At 35.7% G+C, this 22,117-nt stretch overlaps 1 protein-coding gene across 3 annotated transcripts in view; it reads left to right on the top strand.

Annotated features, from left to right (window-relative positions):
* Window positions 1–22,117, top strand: part of LOC106874430 (uncharacterized) — a 1,214,035-nt gene that overhangs the window by 173,992 nt on the left and 1,017,926 nt on the right. For all 3 annotated transcript variants that reach the window (XM_052978428.1, XM_052978427.1, XM_052978429.1), the window contains exon 2: window positions 12,807–14,364. In XM_052978428.1, the coding sequence (XP_052834388.1) occupies window positions 13,003–14,364 (1,362 nt within the window). In that variant the 5' untranslated portion in view covers window positions 12,807–13,002. The remainder of the gene's footprint in view (window positions 1–12,806; window positions 14,365–22,117) is intronic.

Here is a 22,117-nt window from a genome sequence, read left to right as displayed (position 1 = left end):
TATATATATATATATATAATTGCTCTTGTTGTCTATCGGTTCTAAATTGTAGATAGCCAGCTTAATAATTTATAAATCTCGTTTCACCATTTTGAAAATCAGTCGATGTTTCCTATGGTATTATATATAAGGCTGACAAAATGACTTAACCCTCAGCAGCGGAGTAATCGGTCGCTGATGAAGACTGATTAAATCTTTAATCAGCGCTGATATAACTCCATCTAGCTTGTCGTACGGAGGGAGCCTGCCTGCCTTGTCAACCGTTAGAAAAGTGCTCTCAGGTGGCTAAGAGTTGTCTTGACTTATTTCTAGCAATGCTGGTGCTTACTAGAAACTTCCGTCACTTTAATGTATTTGTTGCCTATCGGTTCTAAACTGCGAATAACCACCTTAATATTTCATATACGTACATACAAACACACACACACACATACTTGCATACACGCACGCACGCACACACGCATACGTATACATATTTGTGTGTGTGTACTGTCGGTTTGCTCCTTCTACTGTTTGACAACCGATACTGATTTGCTTACGCCTCCGTAACTTAGCCGTTCGGCATAATAGTTGTTAACAGAATAGGTACTAGACTTTAAAAACTAAGTAAATACTGCGGTCGATTTGTTCGCATAAACTCTTCAAGGCGGTACCTCAGCAAAGCCTCAACCCAGTGAATAAAACAAGTAAACGAGAAAAGATAAAAGAATGCAGTGGAGGTGGGTTTCTGATCTGTGAATTATGTATTTCAAAGAACCACACACGAGAATCAGCCAACGAGGCAACCAACTCTGCCTTCTTTTGTTTCTTTCTCGCTGTCTCTCCACTATATTCTTCTCTCACACTCTTACACGACAGCAGAGTGAAAGTCGTCAATCTAGATGCTTAACTTCAAGAAATTTAGTCATAGTTACAGAGATAAAAACAACTGATAGTTTCACCGTGATTATTTTTGGCTCCTGCCACTACCAGTTCAACATAGCTCTATTTACATCATCGCCATTAATTAGCATTGATTGTGACAGTTGACACACTAATCCTCCGTTCTTTACGTTGAATGCTATTTTAAAATTTTTGCTAGCTTCCAGAACAGTGACCTGAAAACCAAGCGGTATAAAAAGCTGTAATAACCCTGCAGTGCTGGATGCGAGACTAAACTACCGGAGGTTTAATTAACCGACTTGCTTGATTGGTATTTGTTTTATCAAGTTGGCTTAATTAATTAATTAAAAGAACTGTTGACTCTCCCCGAGATTTCAAGAGAATGTGAAAGAGGGTATGTTTGCAATGCAACAGGTTTGGCGGTTTAGCGGTTTGGTGGTTTGGCAGTTTGACGGTCTGGTGGTTTGGCGGCTTGGCAGTTTGGCAGTTTGGCGGTTTGGCAGTCCAGCATTTCTAATAATGATTTGAATTATAGGCAGAAAGCTTATGTATCTCACTCATTTTAAAGACCCTGGAATGTGGAAAGGCAAACTTGTTCCCGGCGAAATTTAAATGAGGTCAGAAAGAATTGTAATTATATAACTAAATGGCATTTTCTTTGGTGCTCTGACACTTCTGTCAACCACCACTTAATAATAGTGATGTGATGATGATGAGGATGATGATGGTATAAATAATCGCAATAATAAAATGCGCTGAATCAATACCAGGCACTGGCTCTCATGGCTTCTGATCTTAACTGATTGGAAGTGTTATCATGTACATGTTTAATCTTGGTGCAAAAAATGGGCCACAGCAAATATTCTGCTCAATACCACAGATTTGCTTGTCAGTTCCTTGAACTTAACTAGTTGAGCATGTCCCTTGGTGGCTGACGATATGTGCATCTCTGATCACGAGCAGAAGTAGTGGGTGAGCATCATAGCCATGTCTTGAGAGGAATTCTTTGGGGTTTGAACAATTCACGTCTAGAAACATGGGCGGTTCGTTCAACATCCTTAACCCTTATTCAGGGATCGTTTGAGCAGGATGGGCTATTCAACTTGAATAAAATTCTAACCGGGCTCACCTGCAATATCATGCGCATCTTCAGTTGAAGTCACCATGCTGCGCATATATGGTTGTGATGCATCTGCCTGGCGTACCCTTAACAGATGGTTAGTCACGATAGGTATATTGGGCTTCGTATATTTGTACCCCACTGTCACTTTGATGGCATGCGCTGCTCTCTCACTCAACTACAACAACAACAACGACGACGACAACAACAACACTAATAATAATAATAATAATAATAATAATAATAATAATAATAATAATAATAATAATAATGGATCAAAAAGGTCCTGGGAGGAGATGCACAGGTACCAAAGACCAATTATTGACAAACAAAATGGTAATGTAAGTTTATAAGCGAAGGAAGGAAAGTTTAGGAATGATTTGGATTTATTACCGCAAAGCTTACGATATTTTTCACATTCTTGGATCATTGAGTACTTAGATATGTTTGGAATTGCAAGGAATGTAACATGTTTCCTGAAGAAAAGTTTGGTAGGTTGGAAAACTGAGTTGACATCGCACGAACAAAGCTTGTGCATCCTGGACATAGGTAGAAGGATTTCCAAGGAGATAGCTTATCTTCGTTGCTTTTTGTACCTTGTGTGATGATCTCTCTGACCTTAGTACTGAGGAAAGTGAACCTGGAATATCAATTCAAAGGAAAACGCAAAGAATCAACCATTTCCTCTTCATGGTGATTTGAAGCTGTATCGCAAGGATGTGATAGAAATGAGTTCCTTGGTGAACACGGTCCACTGTTTTAGTGCTGATATTAAGATGGAATTCGAACTCAAGAAGAGTGGTATAGTGAAACTGAAAATAGGCAATGTACAGTCCCTGGCAGGGATAGAAATATCAAATAGAGAAGTGATGAAACATTGAAAAGGAAGACTATAAATAATTTGGCATACTACAGTTCAATGAAATAATGGAGAAGGAAATGAAAGAACAACTGCGGAAAGAATATTTCCGAAGACTAAGATTAGTGTTGCGTTCAAAATTGACAGGATAGAATAAAATCCCAGCAGTAAATTTATGGGCGATAGCATCGATTTGGTATGGAGCTGGAATCATAAATTGGCAAAAGAATGAAGTGATCAGTACGGATAAAAAGACACGAAAAATATTGACAGTGGACGGAGCATTCCATCCTAACTGACAGGTTGTTCTTGTCCGAAAAAAGAATTAGGAGAGGTTTGTCCAGTTGTCGGGATTATGTTGAAGCAGTGGAAAATGACTTAGGATGGTATGTCAAAAGTACCGTGGAACCATTGCTGAAACATGTGAAGAAGTGCGGCATCATCAGAATTGATAATTGTGCAAATAAATAGAAACTTTAAAGGACTACGTTGTATGACAAAATTTAAAGGAACACATTGAAGACGTGGTATGACAAAATTTCGGAAGGAGTTACTGAGAATAAAGATTTCAAAATCCTGTGGGATGTAATGATTCAGTGTGACCATCAGATCAGGCTTCAGAAACCTGATATTGTTAATGGTGGTGATGGTGCTGGTATTATTGATGGTGGCAGAAGTGGAATTTTCAGGTGTATCGAATCGACAATTCGGTTTCCCTTCTTTCTGTTTATCATGGTCGTTGGTGTTGCTGTGGTCTCCATGCTCATTGTTGTTGCTTCGGTCAGCACTCGTTGATGGCAGCGGTGGCAGTTTTGCTTTCACGCGTCGTTTCATCTACGTTGATTAATATTTCTACTGTTGTTTTTGTTAGCATTGTTATTGTCGTTCATGCATTTTCTGTGGGAAATTAGAATTGTATCGACTGCTGGAATAGTTAAATGCTCTCTGGATTTGCGAAGCCATATTTTCTTTTCATTTGTAATTTCTTAAATAAAAAGTTTTAAAAACCACAAAAATTTTGCCCAAGGTGCAAAACATTTCATAAAACCAACTAATCTCAGAGAATCTTGGTTAGCTTAACAACAAAGAAAACAAAATTAATTTTTTCACAGCAACAAAATTCAGGAACAACTTACGAGCTCGAAAGTGCTGTCTTTCAGTTGAAAACAGAATAATAATAATAATGATGATGAAAATGATGGTGGTGGTGGTGGTGGTGGTGATTAAAAAATGATAATACGTTTTAACAGAAACACGATGCCTGTAATTTTGGATGGGGTGCGTCAGTTGACTAAAATCAGTTCCAGTGGTTGACTGGTACGTTATCTTAAGGAATTGATTCTTTATCAGACCTATAAAACAGCCATTTGAACAGAAAAGAGGATTTTATGTTTTAATTAAAAGAAGAAAATTCAAATTGCGTCTGTGTGTTGTTTGTTATGAGAAAACCTCACCATTGACTGCTGTAGATAAACAAGAAGCGTAAGATTCAATTTCTATTAAATATAGCTATATTAACAATGTTGATGACGAGTCACTGCTATTCTTTTTCATCTCATCAAACAGTATTTAACAATAGGAGAATTACTATCAATGATGTTTCTCTTTAGCCTAAGATCAACACTGATTGAATTGACTCATGATCAAAGAGGAGACGTTTTCGATGGTCGCAGTATCTCTTCCAACAGGACTTTCAACCTTGCTGTTCACACAACCTGCTTAGAGATTCTGATAACATGCACAGACTCTATTTTGATCGGCACCTAAATAAATGTTGTCGAGAGACTTGTCTATTCCGTCTAATTTATGAGATCAAAGACAACGACAGAGATGCCATTTTACTCAGGATATTTATTTTTCTTCATCTCATTTAGTTGATTCTCTTCATCACATAATCTACATTTTCTTCTAAAAACCGTAATTGACATTATAGTTCTCGGCCCTCAAAAATCTCTGAAATATGAGGTTCGGAACATGAATCGATTTGTCTTGTATCTTGTATCACGATTCTCACTCTGAATTCACAAGCAATTTTATGGGGTCACAATCATTAATGTACTCTGTCATAGCCAACAGTTATTCTTTCCGACTTGATTTCACCTATAACAGATAACACTATATATTTATGCATGGCATAAAAAACAACAACAATAGAGTGTGTAAGCTCTCATTAATCTAAGTTCCCATACATCTCATTGTGCTTGCCTCCAAGTTAAAAACAATTTTTCAGCTTACTTCTCAGATGGCAACATCTCATTCTCCCTCTTACCTAAATTTCTCTACCATCAGTTTCTTTTTTTCAATTAGAGTGGTCAACTGGTCTTTAAACACGCTATATTAAGACTTCTTTTAATTAGGCCCCCACTTGAATTATTTTATCTAATATGACCTCTTTAATTAGCATTCTGTGATGGAAACAGGCTTGAAATTCGGATTGCTTGATAATTACTTTTCTATTCATCTAATAAATATTATATCTAAATAAAATGTGTAGTTTACTTTTATTGCATCGTATTCATGCCAGTTTTGTGCCTTAATCTTATCTAAATCCTACCTAGATAAGACTTCCAGTCCGATGTGGCACACCAAACTAGGATGCTGTAGCAACCTACTCTGATAAGATGTGTATCTAGGATTGCATTCCGACCTATGTGTAACAATAAATAACAGTTGCGAATGAAAACAAAATCAGTAAAGCGACTTTCCATCAGTTCTATCTACTGTATGTAACTCTGGCAAATTATATTTAGTTGTCATCAACTGGCGGTCAAATTGTAAGTTGGCTCATGTTTCATTCAGCGCAATTAAATCTATTCATCAAACTCAAATAACGTTGCAAAGTCTATTTTACTAAATTCTCTGAAATACTAAATAAATAAATGGAAAACTATAAACATCATCTAACACTTATTTTAACTGAGAGTTAGTGTCATCTTACTCGTCCTGGCCTTCAAGTATCCAACCTGAATCGTTACGGCTGCCAAATTATCCGATATATTTGTTGAAGGAATTTTAAAGTTTTCATTACAGATGTGATTTTTATTACGGCCCAGCCTATCGGTGATCTAGCTTCGGCGCGTCCAATAATTAGACATGGGAATGGGCAAGGTAATGTAGCGTAAATAGATCATGGTATAGGCATAGCCGAGCGGCTTAGAAGTTCGCTTCGCAATTGTTTCGGTTTGTGCTGCCTTCGCCGTCTTTTACTATAACTTCAGTTTGACCAAAGCCATACTAGTAAAATTTGGAGGAGGAAACTGTAAGGAAGTTTGAGACGGTTATTGGGTGACAGCTCCCTTTAATGGAGCCCCATCACTCTGTTGCATGCAAGTCAGATCTCCGGCCTGAGGATATTTCTTTCTGTCCTCTCACCATTAATGGTGTCTCTGAAAAGCGTTTTGGGTGTTAATCTTTCTCGTCTGACTGCACTATTAAAAAAATCAAAAAGTCATTCTCATTTCCCATATTTTATAAAAGTTCTGTATTGCTAGTCTTAATGTCTGTTGAGTAACTCACGTTTTAACCATTTCGAAAAGCTGAAACTGTCTTGGCAATGCAAATAAACATTCTTTCTTGGGGAGCATTTACCTCATGAATTTACACTGAGAGTAATGATGTCTGAAGGGAGCAAGCACAAGTGGATACAATTGGATATTTTTTTCTTGAAGGATATACCGAACAATGCATCTAAGATATATGGTTCCACTACTCATACTTTTTAAATATCAACTCCCACTTCTCCTTCGTCATGCCAGTCAATTTTTAAGAAAGAAAAAAGAAACCAAATCATACAAATATTGCTGCCCTAGCAAATATTGGTTGATGTTGACATTTTTTCATTTTTGATCCAAGAGGCAATGCTTATGATCGTTTACAACTCCTCTAAGACTAGTAGAAGAAAGGGAGAGCGCTATCCTTAAGCTGGGGACGTGTATCGAATGCTTGCAAACAGAGCAGACTCTGGTAAAAACGCTCAGGATGCCAGGTGGTAGTGTTAAGCAGGGAGATAGATTAAGTATGCAGCCCATGTGAGACACAGCAAGAATTTGAACTCGGAACACAGATCCGGAACAAATACTGCGAAGCATCCTTGGATTGGTACTCCTTTGTTCGATCCCGAACGATAAAAGGCTAAGTTGATATCGGTGGGATTTGAACACGAAACATTTCAGCCTACGCTGTGACGACTCTACTCCTAAACTTACATCTCTTTCTTGAGTCAGTGAGTGAACGACTATATTGTCACACAGCCTGCTAGGAAACAAAAACAGAAGCCAAATCATTTTCAAATTACACCATCCCGTCTTAAATAAGCAAATGACACATTAGTTAATGTAGTTCTAGATGTCTTTACAACATCGCATGGTCAGAGTTGGACATAAACAACTATATCAAATCCGTCTCTTTGTTTGGCATACCGACTACTTAGTGACCAGATTTGCTAATGCAAGTGTATAGTGTCATTTTATTTCTAACGGAGTCAGCAACGATACGATGTATGACTGTAGCTAATTATTAGAATGTCTATGTAAATTCCCTCTATTCTATTTTGTTAGTTTCCCTTTCTCTTTTTCACTGTTTTTGCATACTTAATGACTCCACACCTTTCCCTATAGCTTCAGCTATTGACATATCTCGGCTTTCGGCGTCCACCAACTCTTCATGTTTGACTACTGTTCATATTATGTTGTTTTCGATGACGGCCATCTTGTCAACAACACGCTGACTGTAACCAGGCAGCAATATTAACATTTACACGCGCACACAGACATGCACTATTCTAGTATTTTTTCCGAAATGAGTTACTAGAATCTTAAAAGGTTTTACTTATTTTCTTTCTCTCTTGTGACGTATAAAATACACGTGCTCGTAAAACGTGCTGCTTTTTAAACAACAATAATTTCTCATATACATTAAGATCCCATTGGGATAGCAGACAGGGATCCTATTTATTGGTGCTTGGCAATAATCTCTTTAGCAACAACAATACCACCAAGGTGGAGCAATGATGAAGGATTTCTGACATAGGAACAATGTCTCCCACTATTAGCGATCATTTTCTCTTATTAGATATATTTCATTATTGTTCTACTGGTTTCCCCTTAGTTGGTACATATTTTACTCAGCTGGGAATTCCGAAAAGACAAGTATGCTTCAGTAGAATTTGAACTTGGAATGTAAAGAATTATAACTAAAATAATTTGGTTGATGTATCGAATTAGCCAATCCAACGTGCTATATAAGAAAAATATTAGCAATAATGATGAAATGCTGAAAAGAAGTATGAAGAGAAGACAGAGAAGGGAAAAAAGGAAGTAAAATACGTAGAAATGAATAAAATCATGTTAAAAATCAATTTTAATGGTTGTTACAATTTTAATTAGCAATAATGTTTTAATTATTCGTTAGTTGGAAACAACGCGAGGGCGCTGATAAATTCAGTTTACTTCTGTCAAACAATTTCTTATTATCTTTTTTTTCATATATTCTTGATTTAAAATTGAACATTGTAAACTTGAAACAATTCACTTCTCAGTAATGAGAATCAGGAGAAAACTTTCCTTATTCGTCAGTTTTACTATTATAGATTTTTATTGAATTCTTTTTTTTTTTTTTTTTTCGATTTATAAATTTCATCGGTTTAAAATATTTCGATCGTCTTAAATAAATGGCAATTCTTTTTTAGAGGTATAGAAAATAATTTAACTAATTATTTATTTATTTTACGCGGAAGTGTGAAATAAAGTCAAATATATTTCAATTTTCTTCATGATTATTTGAAAGCAACGATATCTATCAGTCTTTGGTGATTCGTGTGTAATAAACTGGACTAGTGTGCAGCACTAGTGCGTGGCACATTGGATACATTGTCTCATATGAGTGAATAGTACCTCTACCATGGGGCATATTGGAAGTTTGTAAGCACTTGCAAAGTGAAGCAATTTTGGAAGCCTTGAAAAGGAACTGTGATTTATCTAAGATGATGCAAAGCAAGCGTCTATTCAAGATAAATGTGATTTCTAGAGAAGTTGTCAGTCTGCCGTTGCATACGAATGGAAAGTAAGGGATTGCGTGTAAATTAGTGTACATTTAGTGATATTATACATACATACATATGTGTGTATGTGTGTGTGTGTGTGTGTGTGTGTGTGCGTGCGTTTACGTTCCTGCAAAAGCGATTTTTTAAAAATAGGAACTAAACAGGGGCTGATTTGTTCAACTAAAAGACCTTCAAGGTGATGCACCATTTCAATACCTGAAACAAGCAAAAGAATAATATACATAATCGTATATATATAACATGTTTGTGTGTGTGTGTGTGTGTGTGCGCGTGTGTGTGTGTGCGTGTGTGCGCATGCGCGCGTGTGTGTGCATGTGCGCGCGCGCGTGTATACATATTTCTAGATGTAACGCTTAATTTAAATACCAGCTTATACGAGCCATACCATAAACCTAACGAAAATCTAAGCTATGTCTGCAAAGAATCGTATCATCCACATTCAGTAATAAATGGAATAGTGAAAATGTGAGAAATAGAATATCAACGTTTTCTGCGATTGACGTAATATTCAGCTCATACGCATAATATTATAATACAGCATTACCTGGTGCAAGATACACTGAAAACATTAAACACATACCTAAGGATTGTACAGTTAATCAATATACAGATAAAAAAAAACAACGCCAACATTATATAGAGGAAAGACTGATAGTGAACATAAAGAACGTAAATAAAGAAAAGGTGATAATGTTGAAATTACGGAAAAGAAAGGCTTATGTTTAAAATAGTATTTGATTAGCGGAAAAATAGGACTGAAAATTAAAAAAATAAAGATGGAAATAAGGATATTAGAAATAAGAATAAATATCTAACTTAAATTCCTATCTTCATGATTTTACCATGTACTATAACTATTACACTTAAACGGATAATAAATCTAAAAAAGGTGGTATTTTGTGATTTAATCTGGTATTTAGGTTACATGTATCGTTTAAAATTGCTCGGGAATTTTTCTCGGCATTAGATAAACATTTCCCTAAATCTAGACACTAATACAAAATTGTTAATAGGCATATCGTGAAACTGTCCTATGCAACCTCAAATATCCTGGCATTCCATGTTCATAAATTGGAAAATAAAAAGCCGAGTCACACAATCACAAATGCTAAAACTATGGTTCAAGACAACGTGGATCTCGCAAATAGGGATAACTATAATCGTGGAAGGCATAATCAAGACAGTCCATTTGATTCCGACATGAGTAATAATACCAACCTTGACACAGATGATATAAATAACGATGTGAATGTTGTAAGCACTAATAATAATAACATTGGGGATAACAACAATGATAACAACGAATATAACAATAATAATAATAACTGTGCCACTAAGAACAAAAAATTATAAAAGAATATAAGTAGTAATCTAGTTGGAAAATACTACAGTAAAGATGTAATTGTAGATAGAAAAGTATGTCCTCTCACAGGCATTGTACACAAATGTATTGTCAAAATGAGTGCTTATGAATATGCATTTTTAGGTGCAACAAGCAACTATTCCAAGAATCGCTGGAGAAACCGATTTGCATCATTTAGGAACATCTGCAAAAGACAATGCACATAACTTTCTAACCTGATCTTGAGACTCAAACAAAAAAAGAGATGCAATACAGCATGACTTGGTTAGTGGTAGAGAATGCATACCCATATAATGTACACTCGGAATCGTGTAACGTATCCCTGGAAGAGACACTATGCATCATATTATCCAACTGTAACATCATTAACAAGCACTCTGAAATTGTTAAAAATGTAACCATAGAGTTAAAAGCTCGGTTTTGGAATTTGGAAGAAACCTCTGTTACTTATGATTAATCAATTATTTATTTACTTATAAATGTAATTATTGTTTTTGTATTATTAGTAGTACTATTACATTGATGTACACACACACACACACACACATATATACATATAATTGCATAATAGTTTGTATATGTGTAATGTTTGGTTAAAAGTGAAACGTTTCTTAGATAGATTTATCATTAGGCGTATATGTATATGCACTTACGAGGTGTGATGAATACGGAATGTATTTCTATAGTAGTATTATTATATGCGAATAGACGAATTGGGATATGTAGAACTATGTAGGTCTGTACGAAGAAACCTTATAAGTCTACTCTTCAAAATTAAATTCCTCTTTTAAGTATAAACTCATAATTTCAAATGAATTGATATAAATAAGAAAAAGTATTAATATATGAGCGTGATTAGGTTTCAATAGCAGAGCGGCGTAAATAGGTACAACATTCATGAGAAGGAAAAGTGTGAGTGTATGTTTGGATAGATATAAGTACTTATATACTCATGTATGTAGATTTGTGCCGAATAAATGCATATGTATGTATGTATACATGCGTGCAAGTAAATTTGTTAGTTTAATAACTCGAAAAGCAACAGGGTAAAGACAGTGGTTGTGACACTATATATATGAAATTAAGTCTGTAAGGTGATAGCGCTTGTTACTGAGTTAAGGAAGAAGAGAACATATGTCACTGGTTTTCTTTGAAGTGGAACGATAACAGATTCAAGAGACGGGTAGTTATTAAAGGTTATCCTTTTATGGCATACCTATCTTTAAAAGTATTTGTTTTTTTCTTTTTTCCACCCAAAATTCCAGATAAGTTTGTGGTTAAAGATAAAATGAATACGTAGCTTCTTTATTCTGTAACTTGAAGTTTTCCCTAAAGAAATTTAACAGGGTCTGCAATGATCTTATGATTCTCACCATATCATAGATATACCGATGCCAACATTGTCCTTGGTCCACATCTGTAATCTCTCGACACACTGCCTGCACATCTTGTGAAGAGGCCAAGACTTGTCTTGATTACCAACTTTTACTTTAGTATGTGCAAAATAGCTTTGTTTCACAAGGCGCTGATGTTTGCACTTTCACCGGGAATGGTAAAACTACCACAGATATAGCAAAAATACTCAGAGCTGTTCAGGCACTTACAATGAGAAGTAGCAGAGGCGGACATGACCTGAAAGAAAAAGGAAATAAACAAGTTTGAGAAAAAAAAAAAAAACAAGAAACAGAAAGTTGAACACTCACAAGCTTAAAGAAACAAAACAAAAATGCTTACATAAGGTCTGCTAACCCCTTTTATACAGATTTTATGTATTGTTCGCATAATACAATAATAATCACTTATATAGAGCAGCCACAGCAGCCTGTGACCACTATGGCAGATAAATATTTGGAGATTCACCCAAAAATGAATATACATACATGTACATTCATACAAATATACCATACATACATTCACCCAAATACTCCATAAAAAATAGAACAGGGTAGAAACTCGGGCTTGAGATCTCAGGACAGAATCCTTCCATACTTCAAAGCACAAGTTCCCTCATATCAAAGCTTTGTAATCTCTCCTTTACCGCACAAATCTGATCTCCGGCCTCCTAACTTCGAACTCTCTATACTACAGTACTTGTCACTCTCATATCTTGGCCACGATCGTGTAATTTCATGCATCGTAACCCCATGCCAGCTAAGCTGACATGCTTTTCACTCAATAGCAGAATAAAAGCAATCAGATGATCAGTCCTTTTACTTATGGACAAACAATACGATTGTGCTTATTCAGAGAATAAGCTGCGGAAAAAAAAAACTTGGAATGATAGAAGAAAGTTGTCTTCAGGTTTGAAATCAGCATGCCAATTTTAGTCTAAATAAAGTGAAAAATCCAACTCATCAGAAATTATGTTCAAAATTGTTCCCCAGTGTTATTCTTTAGAAAATTGTAAATGACTCATGTTCAAAGCGACATGCACCCTGAATATAGCAAATTTGTGAATTTTATGAATTACATTGTGCATTTTTAAGTATTATTGATGTCATTGTTTTTTTTTCTATTACAGGTCTGTGGTGAATATCATTTTGAACTCTATATACTTTACAATGTTTTCGGATATACGCATTTTTCTACGAGATCGAGACAATCAAAGATATGATCAAATTTACGGAATAGAAATTAATTTTCCCTTGTAATGTTAAGAGCTTTGTGATTATGAGTTTGTCTTTACTGGTAGAGTCCTTTGTTAAAAACAAATCGCAATGACTTCTAACCGAGGCAATTCGCAGGCAAGACATTTTTCCACTGGTGGTAATTCTGCTATCGATTACCTCACTGTTCCTGATCATGATCTGCAGCTGATACCACCACAAAGTCCAGGTAGTTTGTCTGTTCCAAGTTCCTGGAATCGCAATACAGCAGCTGAAGAATGGCGACGTGCAAGCAGTACAGCTTCGTCAATATTCGATTTATCAACTGAAGCGGAACAGTTAGAACGGGCTTTGCAGGAAAATGATATCTTGTCACTGACGAAGATTCTCAAATTACACCATACCAAATTTCCAGTAACAATAAATAGTGATAACTTTACTGAACGAGGCAGTTGTGATTCTTATAGTCAGCGGATCAGTCAAGGAAGCCAAAACTACGTTGAACGAAATGACAGAAGAGAAAGTGTTGTAACGGATATAAGTGATGTTCCGGCAATATTTCGTACATCACTTCATGTTGCCGTACAAAATGATTCAGTTGATGTCTTGAAAATTCTATTAAAATGTGGCATTGATCCAAATATGCCGAACCAGTTTTGTTACAGTGCATCACGGAAAAATAGTATCATCACTGAAACATCTTACCCTGTCAATAAAGAAGATGTGGAAACCAAATTTGTAGCCAGCGTTAAGCAGGACAATAAAACATCTAATTATCAGGCGGCTGCTTCTTCGACCAAACTGCAGGTGGCTTCGCTTATAAATGAATCTCGCCAACACCAACAATCGAGAAACTTGTGTTCTACTCCAGCGAAACACGAGATCTTATTTGAATTTTCTTTCAACTACAGTCAAGATGAATTGTTCAACTTACCAGTACTCTACTTGGCTATTGTCAATGCGAACGCACCAGCAGTTGATCTTCTCTTAAAATATAACGCTAACCCGAACATTCAAGATCGACATGGCGTCACTCCGTTGCATCTTGCATCCTGTGCCGACTTTTATAATGAGAAGTGTATTCGCCATTTGATGAAACACGGCGCCAAAATACATATGCAAACGTTCTTTGGTGTGTCAGCATGTAATATTCGGCCGACTCTTGACAAAGAGCAACTAGATGTTATAAAAGAGATGATGAAACTGGAAATTTCAACAAAATGTCAATCTAAAATTTACAACATGGGAGTTAGCCAAGATTCGTCAACTTCTTCAAGTGGAGTTTCTCGATTTTTCAAGAGACTTAATAGTGAGAAATTAAAATTCAAAGATAGACGCGTTGCTTTAACGGAAAGCTTTATTGAGTCGGATTTAGCCGAAAGAACATCGACCAGTTCCTACCGAAGCGCGCGAAGCAGACAGCAGTCAAATCGTTTCAGCATTACTGATGACACGGAAACAGACATATCAATGGTAAGTACAAAATTCCAGTAGAAACCTATAACAATTATGTATTTTATCTTTGATCTTATACTGCGAATCTTGACTAATTCGTAATAATCAGGACTTTAGTGAAGGAGATTAGTTTCGTTGTAAATTTGAAAAATGAGCTAAAAGACAAGATAATCAGAGTTAGTAAAGGCTCATAGTCTAAGGAGTGGAAGCGCGAGGATTAGTGGTTAGGGTGTTGGACTCATGATCGTAAGATTGTGGTTTCGATTCCTGAACCGGGTGACGCGTTGTGTTCTTGAGCAAAGCACTTCATTTCACGTTGCTCATTTCACTCAGCTGGCAAAAATGAGTAATCCTGTGATGGACTGGTATCCTGTCCAAGTGGGGATTATACACGCCATAAAACAGGGAAATCAGCTCTTTTGAGTCAGTATGACTCGAGAAGGTAACTTTACCCTTTCTTTTTACATGACCTAAGGGTAAAGCTGTTACACGTGATCTTGCGATCGCGGATTCGATTCTAGCATCAAGCAGTGCATTGTATTTTTGAACAAAACACTTTCATCTCACATTGCTCCAGTCCACTCAGCTGTAAATGAGTAACCCTGCGACAGACTGATGTCTCGTTCAAGGGGCATAATGCGATCTCATTCGCTTAATACGCAATAGAAACTGAATAAGCGGATCAATGAGTCCTAGAACACGAGACAGAAATGAACAGGGTTTGATGAGATTATAAGAGCAATATTTGTGGAAAAGTAAGAAAACTAAATGAAGCCTAACATGGAAGCACGTATATGTATTGCATCGGTGTATAAAAGATATTTGGTTTCACTCTGGAGCTCCTTTTATGTTAAAGATAGCAGATCATTATAAAGCCCCCGTGACTACTTTCATATGAGGTACATGAGACTTTCAGTTACAACAAGTTTAATAAGAGTGAAACAAGAAACAAATATGGGAACCGTCTATTGCTAACACCATTTTTTTGCTTTTTAACTAAGGTTTTAAGACGTTCAAATTTTCTTGAAACAAGATGCAATATCTAATAAATTTGTTATATGTAAAGCTATTGGATAAAGTAAATTTGTTATATGTAAAGCAATACATATAATAATTTCTTATTTATATTAAAGCAATCACATATAATAAATTTATTAGTTTATAAATTACTGTCTGAAAGTTGGTAAAATTCTAGTATATGTTCTCAGCTTGAACGAGAATTCTACACAATCCTACTCATTTCCATCTATTCATCTTCCCGTCTCTCACTCCCCATATTACCCACTCCTTTCATTGCAGGATCTGCATAAACGATATGTTCACAGTCCTTCCTCCTCGTCTGCTCTCTCCTCTTCCTTCAATGATTCTAGCAGCCGTCATCTGGCGGTTGTTAAAGAGGAACACCGACTGCATCGACTTCCAGATCTGCGATGGCCTACTTTGGCCATTGGTACAACAGCTCCGTACCAAATCATTAAAAACGCTTACAGAAATTTCAACTGATGTTATTCAATGGTCAAAATAATGAAACTTCGATAGCTAAGCCTATTTTCGTTCTTGAAATTTGAAACACCAGTTTCCCAAATACTTTCATCCATTTTCGTTGCCCACTATTACTGTGTGGGCCGTGTGCAGAGGTGGTAGAGCCTCAGATAACCCTCAAAAAAGTTCTATCAGATCCAACTCACAGCAAATGTTTCGGTAGGATCCCCAAGTGATACTGACCGAGGCAATGGATATTATTCAGTTATTTCGCTCACGATGTATCTCTTAGCTTTTGTGATATTTGGCCTTTCCGATAAAAATTTGCTCTGTGATCAAATCCTCATGTATTCTAACGACATATGAAGGCTCTTGTAGAGAAATAGTGACTCAATTGGTAGCGAATTCCTCATTTCTGAGCTACATACCCTATCGATTAATGTAACTTTAGGGACTCTTCGGATCTATTTCGGTCGATTGTATTCGCGACTTTTCTCCCTCGATTACGAAAATTTATAACCATAGGCAAGGTCATGCATCAGTGCTGAAGCCGGCGAGTTATTACTTCGGCAATATGTTATGGTCGCTGTCATACTCTCAAAACTTACGGTATAGTGCAAAGAACGAGGTTGATTTGTATGGTACACTCTTAGTCAAGATATGTACTGTTTAGGAGATCAGATGTTCACGATAATACAAACGTACTATTATGTAGAAGACTAGAAATATCAGACGTAGGAAATTATATAACTCCATATGTTTTTTATGGCCTGTCAAAGGAGAAAGATTAACCATCATAACTTTATTCGGAGCCTCTCAGATTGGTAGGTCAGTTCGGAGGAGTTTCCCTCAGATTGGAGACCTAGGTCGAATGATTACAACAAAGGGGACTTTGTTAGAAGCACACAAGGGTTTCAAACCAAATTAAAGATCGGTAGCAATAAGAAACAATAGAAAAAGAGCGAAAATGAGGATATTCATGAGTAAATGAAATGTTAAATAAACTTCTTGAAAAGAGGATATTCTATTGTAATGACATCTAAAATTTTGTCAGATATTTATTATTTGAACGGTTTGTAAATATACCGATATAATGATTGTTTGATGATATATTAATCACTAATCACTTGTTTATTGTAGTATTACTAATTTACTCTATTGGTTTCCTGCTGAGTTGCTTCCTGATCTCTTGCCTTATATCATTAATATAATTTATGAGTGAAGACAGAAGCAATATCCTGGTTCCGGTGATACATTTGTTGACAAAAGTATTAATATAATGTACATAATCAGTAGACCTATGTTGCTTCAGATCATTTATTACTTTACCATAACATGTTAATTGTGTAATAATTATAAAATAATCAACTAATGAGCACCTTTTTTGGGGCCGGTCTTACTATTACTAATACCCTTAGAAGAATGGGTTTTGAAAGTTTTATCATAGGGTGTTAGAAATTGCAAATGTAGAAAGAAGCATAACATTTATTATAATTTACTAAATGAAGAATAACGTGATTATTTCATTTTCCATTTTGATGTGACGTAACTCTCTGGGCAACTGCCGATATCTTCAACTGGCCCTGGCCTTGTGAACCCTCAGGGAACAATATTACATTGACATATACTTCAAGGAAAAATACATTGATAAGCTCACTCATTGCTGAATAGACATTATAAAAAATGTATTTATTATAAAGGATATTGCCCGAAACGGTAGACGTTTCCTCTTCATACAGAAAGCCAATTTATTACACATTGAAATATTTATACTCACTAATTATCAACGCAGATCAGTGCCGCTTATCCCGGATCCTGCTGTTTACTGTTGTAGTTCAATATTTAACTTTAGATCATTAGTAACCCATAAATTAACTGAAGCAATAATAGAAAAAAACGAACTAAGTAATAAAAATCCCCCACAACGTGGTATCTAGTTAGCTGAAAGAAGAACACACAGCAAGATTAAATACACTATCTCATTTACTCAACGAGAGATCTTCAAATAGTCGTGCAATCTGCTAGAAATTGCAGCCAAATCTTCTTTGGATTACACTACACCGTCTTAAAAAGTAATCATTGTAGTTTCTGCGATATGAATGAACGGAACAATCTGTACTGGAATACTTTTTACCATAGATATTTTGTTTTAGAGCTGACCACAGATTACATAACATCAGTAGTAATAATATAGTCTCAGATTTTATATTTCTAGGCTTAGAACAGAGGTACCTGAAGCGTGGTTATTCAGTATTTTTCTATATCAGGGATTACATTGTATCAATAAGCGATAGAGTGTAACTAGTAAGTCAAACGACGACGTAGATTTTTGTTGGTTGAGTCATCATTTTATATGTTAACGGAATAAGTAAAGAAATAGAAGAACTAGAAAATGAGATGATACTTCCCTCATCTACTTGCTAAATGAAGCTAATGAAAATACATCTACGAGTCAACGACAGAGACCCACATACTATAAAAGGGTTGCTCTTTGCGGTTGTTCTATTACTGGAAATAACAGCCAAATTTTTAACAAAACACTTCCGTCCCAGGAAAGACACACAAGATTATGTAGGTCTTAGATATACTATATCTGGAGAAAAATGGTTTTGAACGACTTTGATCATAGGTATCATTAGGGCTCACCTAGGGATTAAACCAAAACCTGTAGCTCGGTTTAGCACCATCATTCGGCACTTGTGTACCTTTTTAAGAGTTCACTCTAACGCAGCCATCTTTTGACCTGCCTTGGTCTCGTCAATGATGAACGCTCGACCGCAATATAGTTTGTTCTAAGAGAACATTCGCGTTTAAATGGGGATAAATATTACCTCTCAATAATCTCTAATAAACCGTAAATATTTGGGTATCTTCACTCGCAAGCATATACTACACAATGTCCCACTCTGAAATAATCGGTTGTAAGGTGCTTATATTATCAACTCCGAATGAGTGGACTATAAAGTCAGTAAGGATACGATATGAAATCGCCGAGAATATCTATTAACGTTATATCTATCTTTTAGTTGTTGTTGATTAGTCTCAGTTCAGCCCTAATACAACTGCTTGGATGATCAAAATCGTTCCAGTGGTGACCAGCTTATTCCCCACGTTTTGTAGTCGTGGTGCATCTAAAACTATATGGCTCGAAGTCTTTTTTTTCTTCAAAAACACTTTGAGTGAAATGTGACAGCTATTTCTAACTGACTGAATGAACACTTAGTCTCTTACGTTGTCTCTACTGAATTAATAGTATAACGAATCATATAATCCGTTTGGTTGTGAGGTGTAGCACAGAAGACTTAGACTTCAAGTAATATTAGTACGGAATGAAACACGTGCATATTGCGTAAAGTATATATGGCTGATGCCGCTACTGTTGGTGCTGCAGCTAGTGTTTTCATTGATACCGACGAAGAAACCACGCTTGGTTGCCAGGGCTAGAAATAATAGCCACCTATCTTTCAAATGGTACTATATGGTCTCAAAAAGAGAGAGAGTCGCATTGGATAATGGAGTACAATCATATATGTTTGAGAGAACGACAGAATGGTAATGGATACATAAATAATATTTTATCAGCTCAACTAATCTAGGGCTAAACACTTGCAACAATAATACCGGTACATTGTTACTAAACTGTTCTGTCTATATCTCATGGACTAAGATGTCTGGGACCTAAGCCCTTTCCCTTTGTCGCATCAATGAAGTCTCACAAAACATTGTCATGGAAGGTATTGAAGTAATTGACTTGTATTCCTTTTCATTGTACAAATAAATCTTTGTTCTGGCGATGCTGGAACTAGATACTGCAATAGCTTATAGTTCAAAGAACTACGTCCCTCCATTATCCAAATACTAAATATAAGAAGTACGCATAGGCTTAGAGAGGGGGACGTTATAATTATAAAGCCACTCAAATATTTAGAAACCTCAGTCAAATTACTAATTACTGCTTTGCGATAAAATGGTACGTTGAATAATCGTATACAGTTAGCTCGAAAATATAAAGGCTATGGTCAAGTCTGGAACACCTTTGATCCAAAATGTTCTTTAATATGGCTTCTTTGGGGTTACACAACAACACTGACGACAGTTAGCGGTTAGATGTTTAGACTGGAATAATGTAATATATGAAATCTAACCCAGTCAAACATTCATCATAGCAGATGCTACAAATAAGAGCAGAGGCATCAAACACCGTCATTAATCAAATATCAGACAGAAGACATCAAAAGACATTCATGATAGTGTCTCACCTCAACTAAGTAGAAGGAACTGATGACAGTAATAATTACAGCATTCATCACGTAAAGATAGGATAATCTAATGACACTTGCGTGTGAATGAATTTATCATTATCCTTTTATATAACTCATAAACACTTGAATACGTCTTCACTTTTTATAAACATTTAGGGTTTACTTTTATAGACATTTAAGTAATGTAGGGTTTACTAACTTTCTTGCTGTGGATACACCTGTCACAACGTTGTTGCTACAATTAATAGTGCATCCTTTCACATCAAAAGACAACATGGTCCATGGTCACCAACATCTAACATCTTTGATGTGCGCTGTGCCAGGTCTTGCGTGTTTCTAAACAACATATAAGGAAAATGATTTGTCTGTGATAAAAAAAAAAAAAACGTATAACCAAAGTAACTTGCCTGTGACTAAAAAACGCATAACCAAAATCACAGCAGGGAGAGGTCGATATAAAAAGGTGGGTGCTCTCAATGAGTGCCGAATAAATGATAAAGGTTTCTTGTACATGAAGTAAAGTCATCAAAATATACTATAAATTAACATAAGAAAGAAACATTCTCATTAAAAGATAATTGTAATTAAGGAATGCATTGTAGTTGATTGTTTCTTATAGAAGGTGCTGGACATGAGGAGTGCTGATATGAAACCTTAATTCTGTAATGAAGAACATGCGCTTCAAAACAGTCTATGGCAGTTCCAGGATCGGGTAGCGGAGAAGTAAAAATGTGACATCTGTCCAAAGTAAATATATATAACAATAATTCTTTCTACTGTAGGCACAAAGTTTGAAATTTTGGAGAAGGAGGCTAATCAGTTACATTCACTTCACAGCTCAGTTGGTATTTATTTTATCAATCCTGTGAGTATAAAAGACAAAGACGACCTCACCGGAATTTGAACTCAGAAAGCAAAGAGCCGGCAGAAATGCCGCTAAGCAGTTGTCCGCAGATCGAACAATTCTGCCGATTTACTGCCACAACAACAACAACAACAACAAATCAACAACAACAACAAATCAATAACAACAACAAATCAACAACAACAACGACAACAAAAACAACAACAACAGCGACGACGACGACGACAATGATGATGATGATGATGATGATGATGATGATGATAATAATAATAATAATAATAATAATAATAATAATAATAATAATAATAGTAATAATAATGATAATATTAATAATAATCGTTTTTTACATAACCCTCCATTATACCGCAGCCATCAAATATTAATTAGAGTAGTCTCAACGGTAAAAATGACTTGTATCTTAGTTCAAAGGCGGAACCTCTCATCATTCGCTTGAAGTTCATGAAAAAAGCAGCTAAATACGCCTTATACGAAATAATACCGTCTTATGGGAAAAGAGGATACATTTGGTCAATATAGACAAAGATCTTAGGAAATGGGATTCTCAAAACAGATCATAATTTTGATGGATCAGGAACAATCTCAAGCTCAGCAAGAACAGCTGTAACAATAATAATAGCAAGTATCATTTCAAAAAGATTATTTCAGCAGTGTCCAAACATGGCGATTCTTACTGGCGTTATGTTACAGAAGTGTTATTAGTGTCATGCTTGAAAAAAAAAAAGAACAAGTTTGACTTTTCGGACCGAGTACTTCATCAGAAACAAAGAAGTAAGTAAAAAGAGAAGGGTGATGGAAAGGACAAGAGAGAAAAAGGTAGGGAAGGTGTGCCAATATAAATATACATATGTTCATATCTGTATACACACAGATACATACACACATATATATATACTTCTAATATAAGGATAAGATTTTATTAAAAAAATTATGAGTGACCAGCATATGAAAAATACCTTTTAAGCTGAAAATTATAAATACAATTATAAATGAGGGCAAAAAGAAAAAAAACCTCCTTTGCCAATGTGCTGAAATATATACATGCATGCATACATACATACATACATACATACATACATACACACACACACACACACACACACACACACACACACACACACACATATATATATATGTATATATA

Source organism: Octopus bimaculoides, chromosome 2, assembly GCF_001194135.2.
Source record: "Octopus bimaculoides isolate UCB-OBI-ISO-001 chromosome 2, ASM119413v2, whole genome shotgun sequence".
In the NCBI taxonomy this organism is placed as follows: domain Eukaryota; kingdom Metazoa; phylum Mollusca; class Cephalopoda; order Octopoda; family Octopodidae; genus Octopus; species Octopus bimaculoides.
Note: the sequence above shows the minus strand (reverse complement) of the source record. Positions and strands in the feature narration are given on the sequence as shown.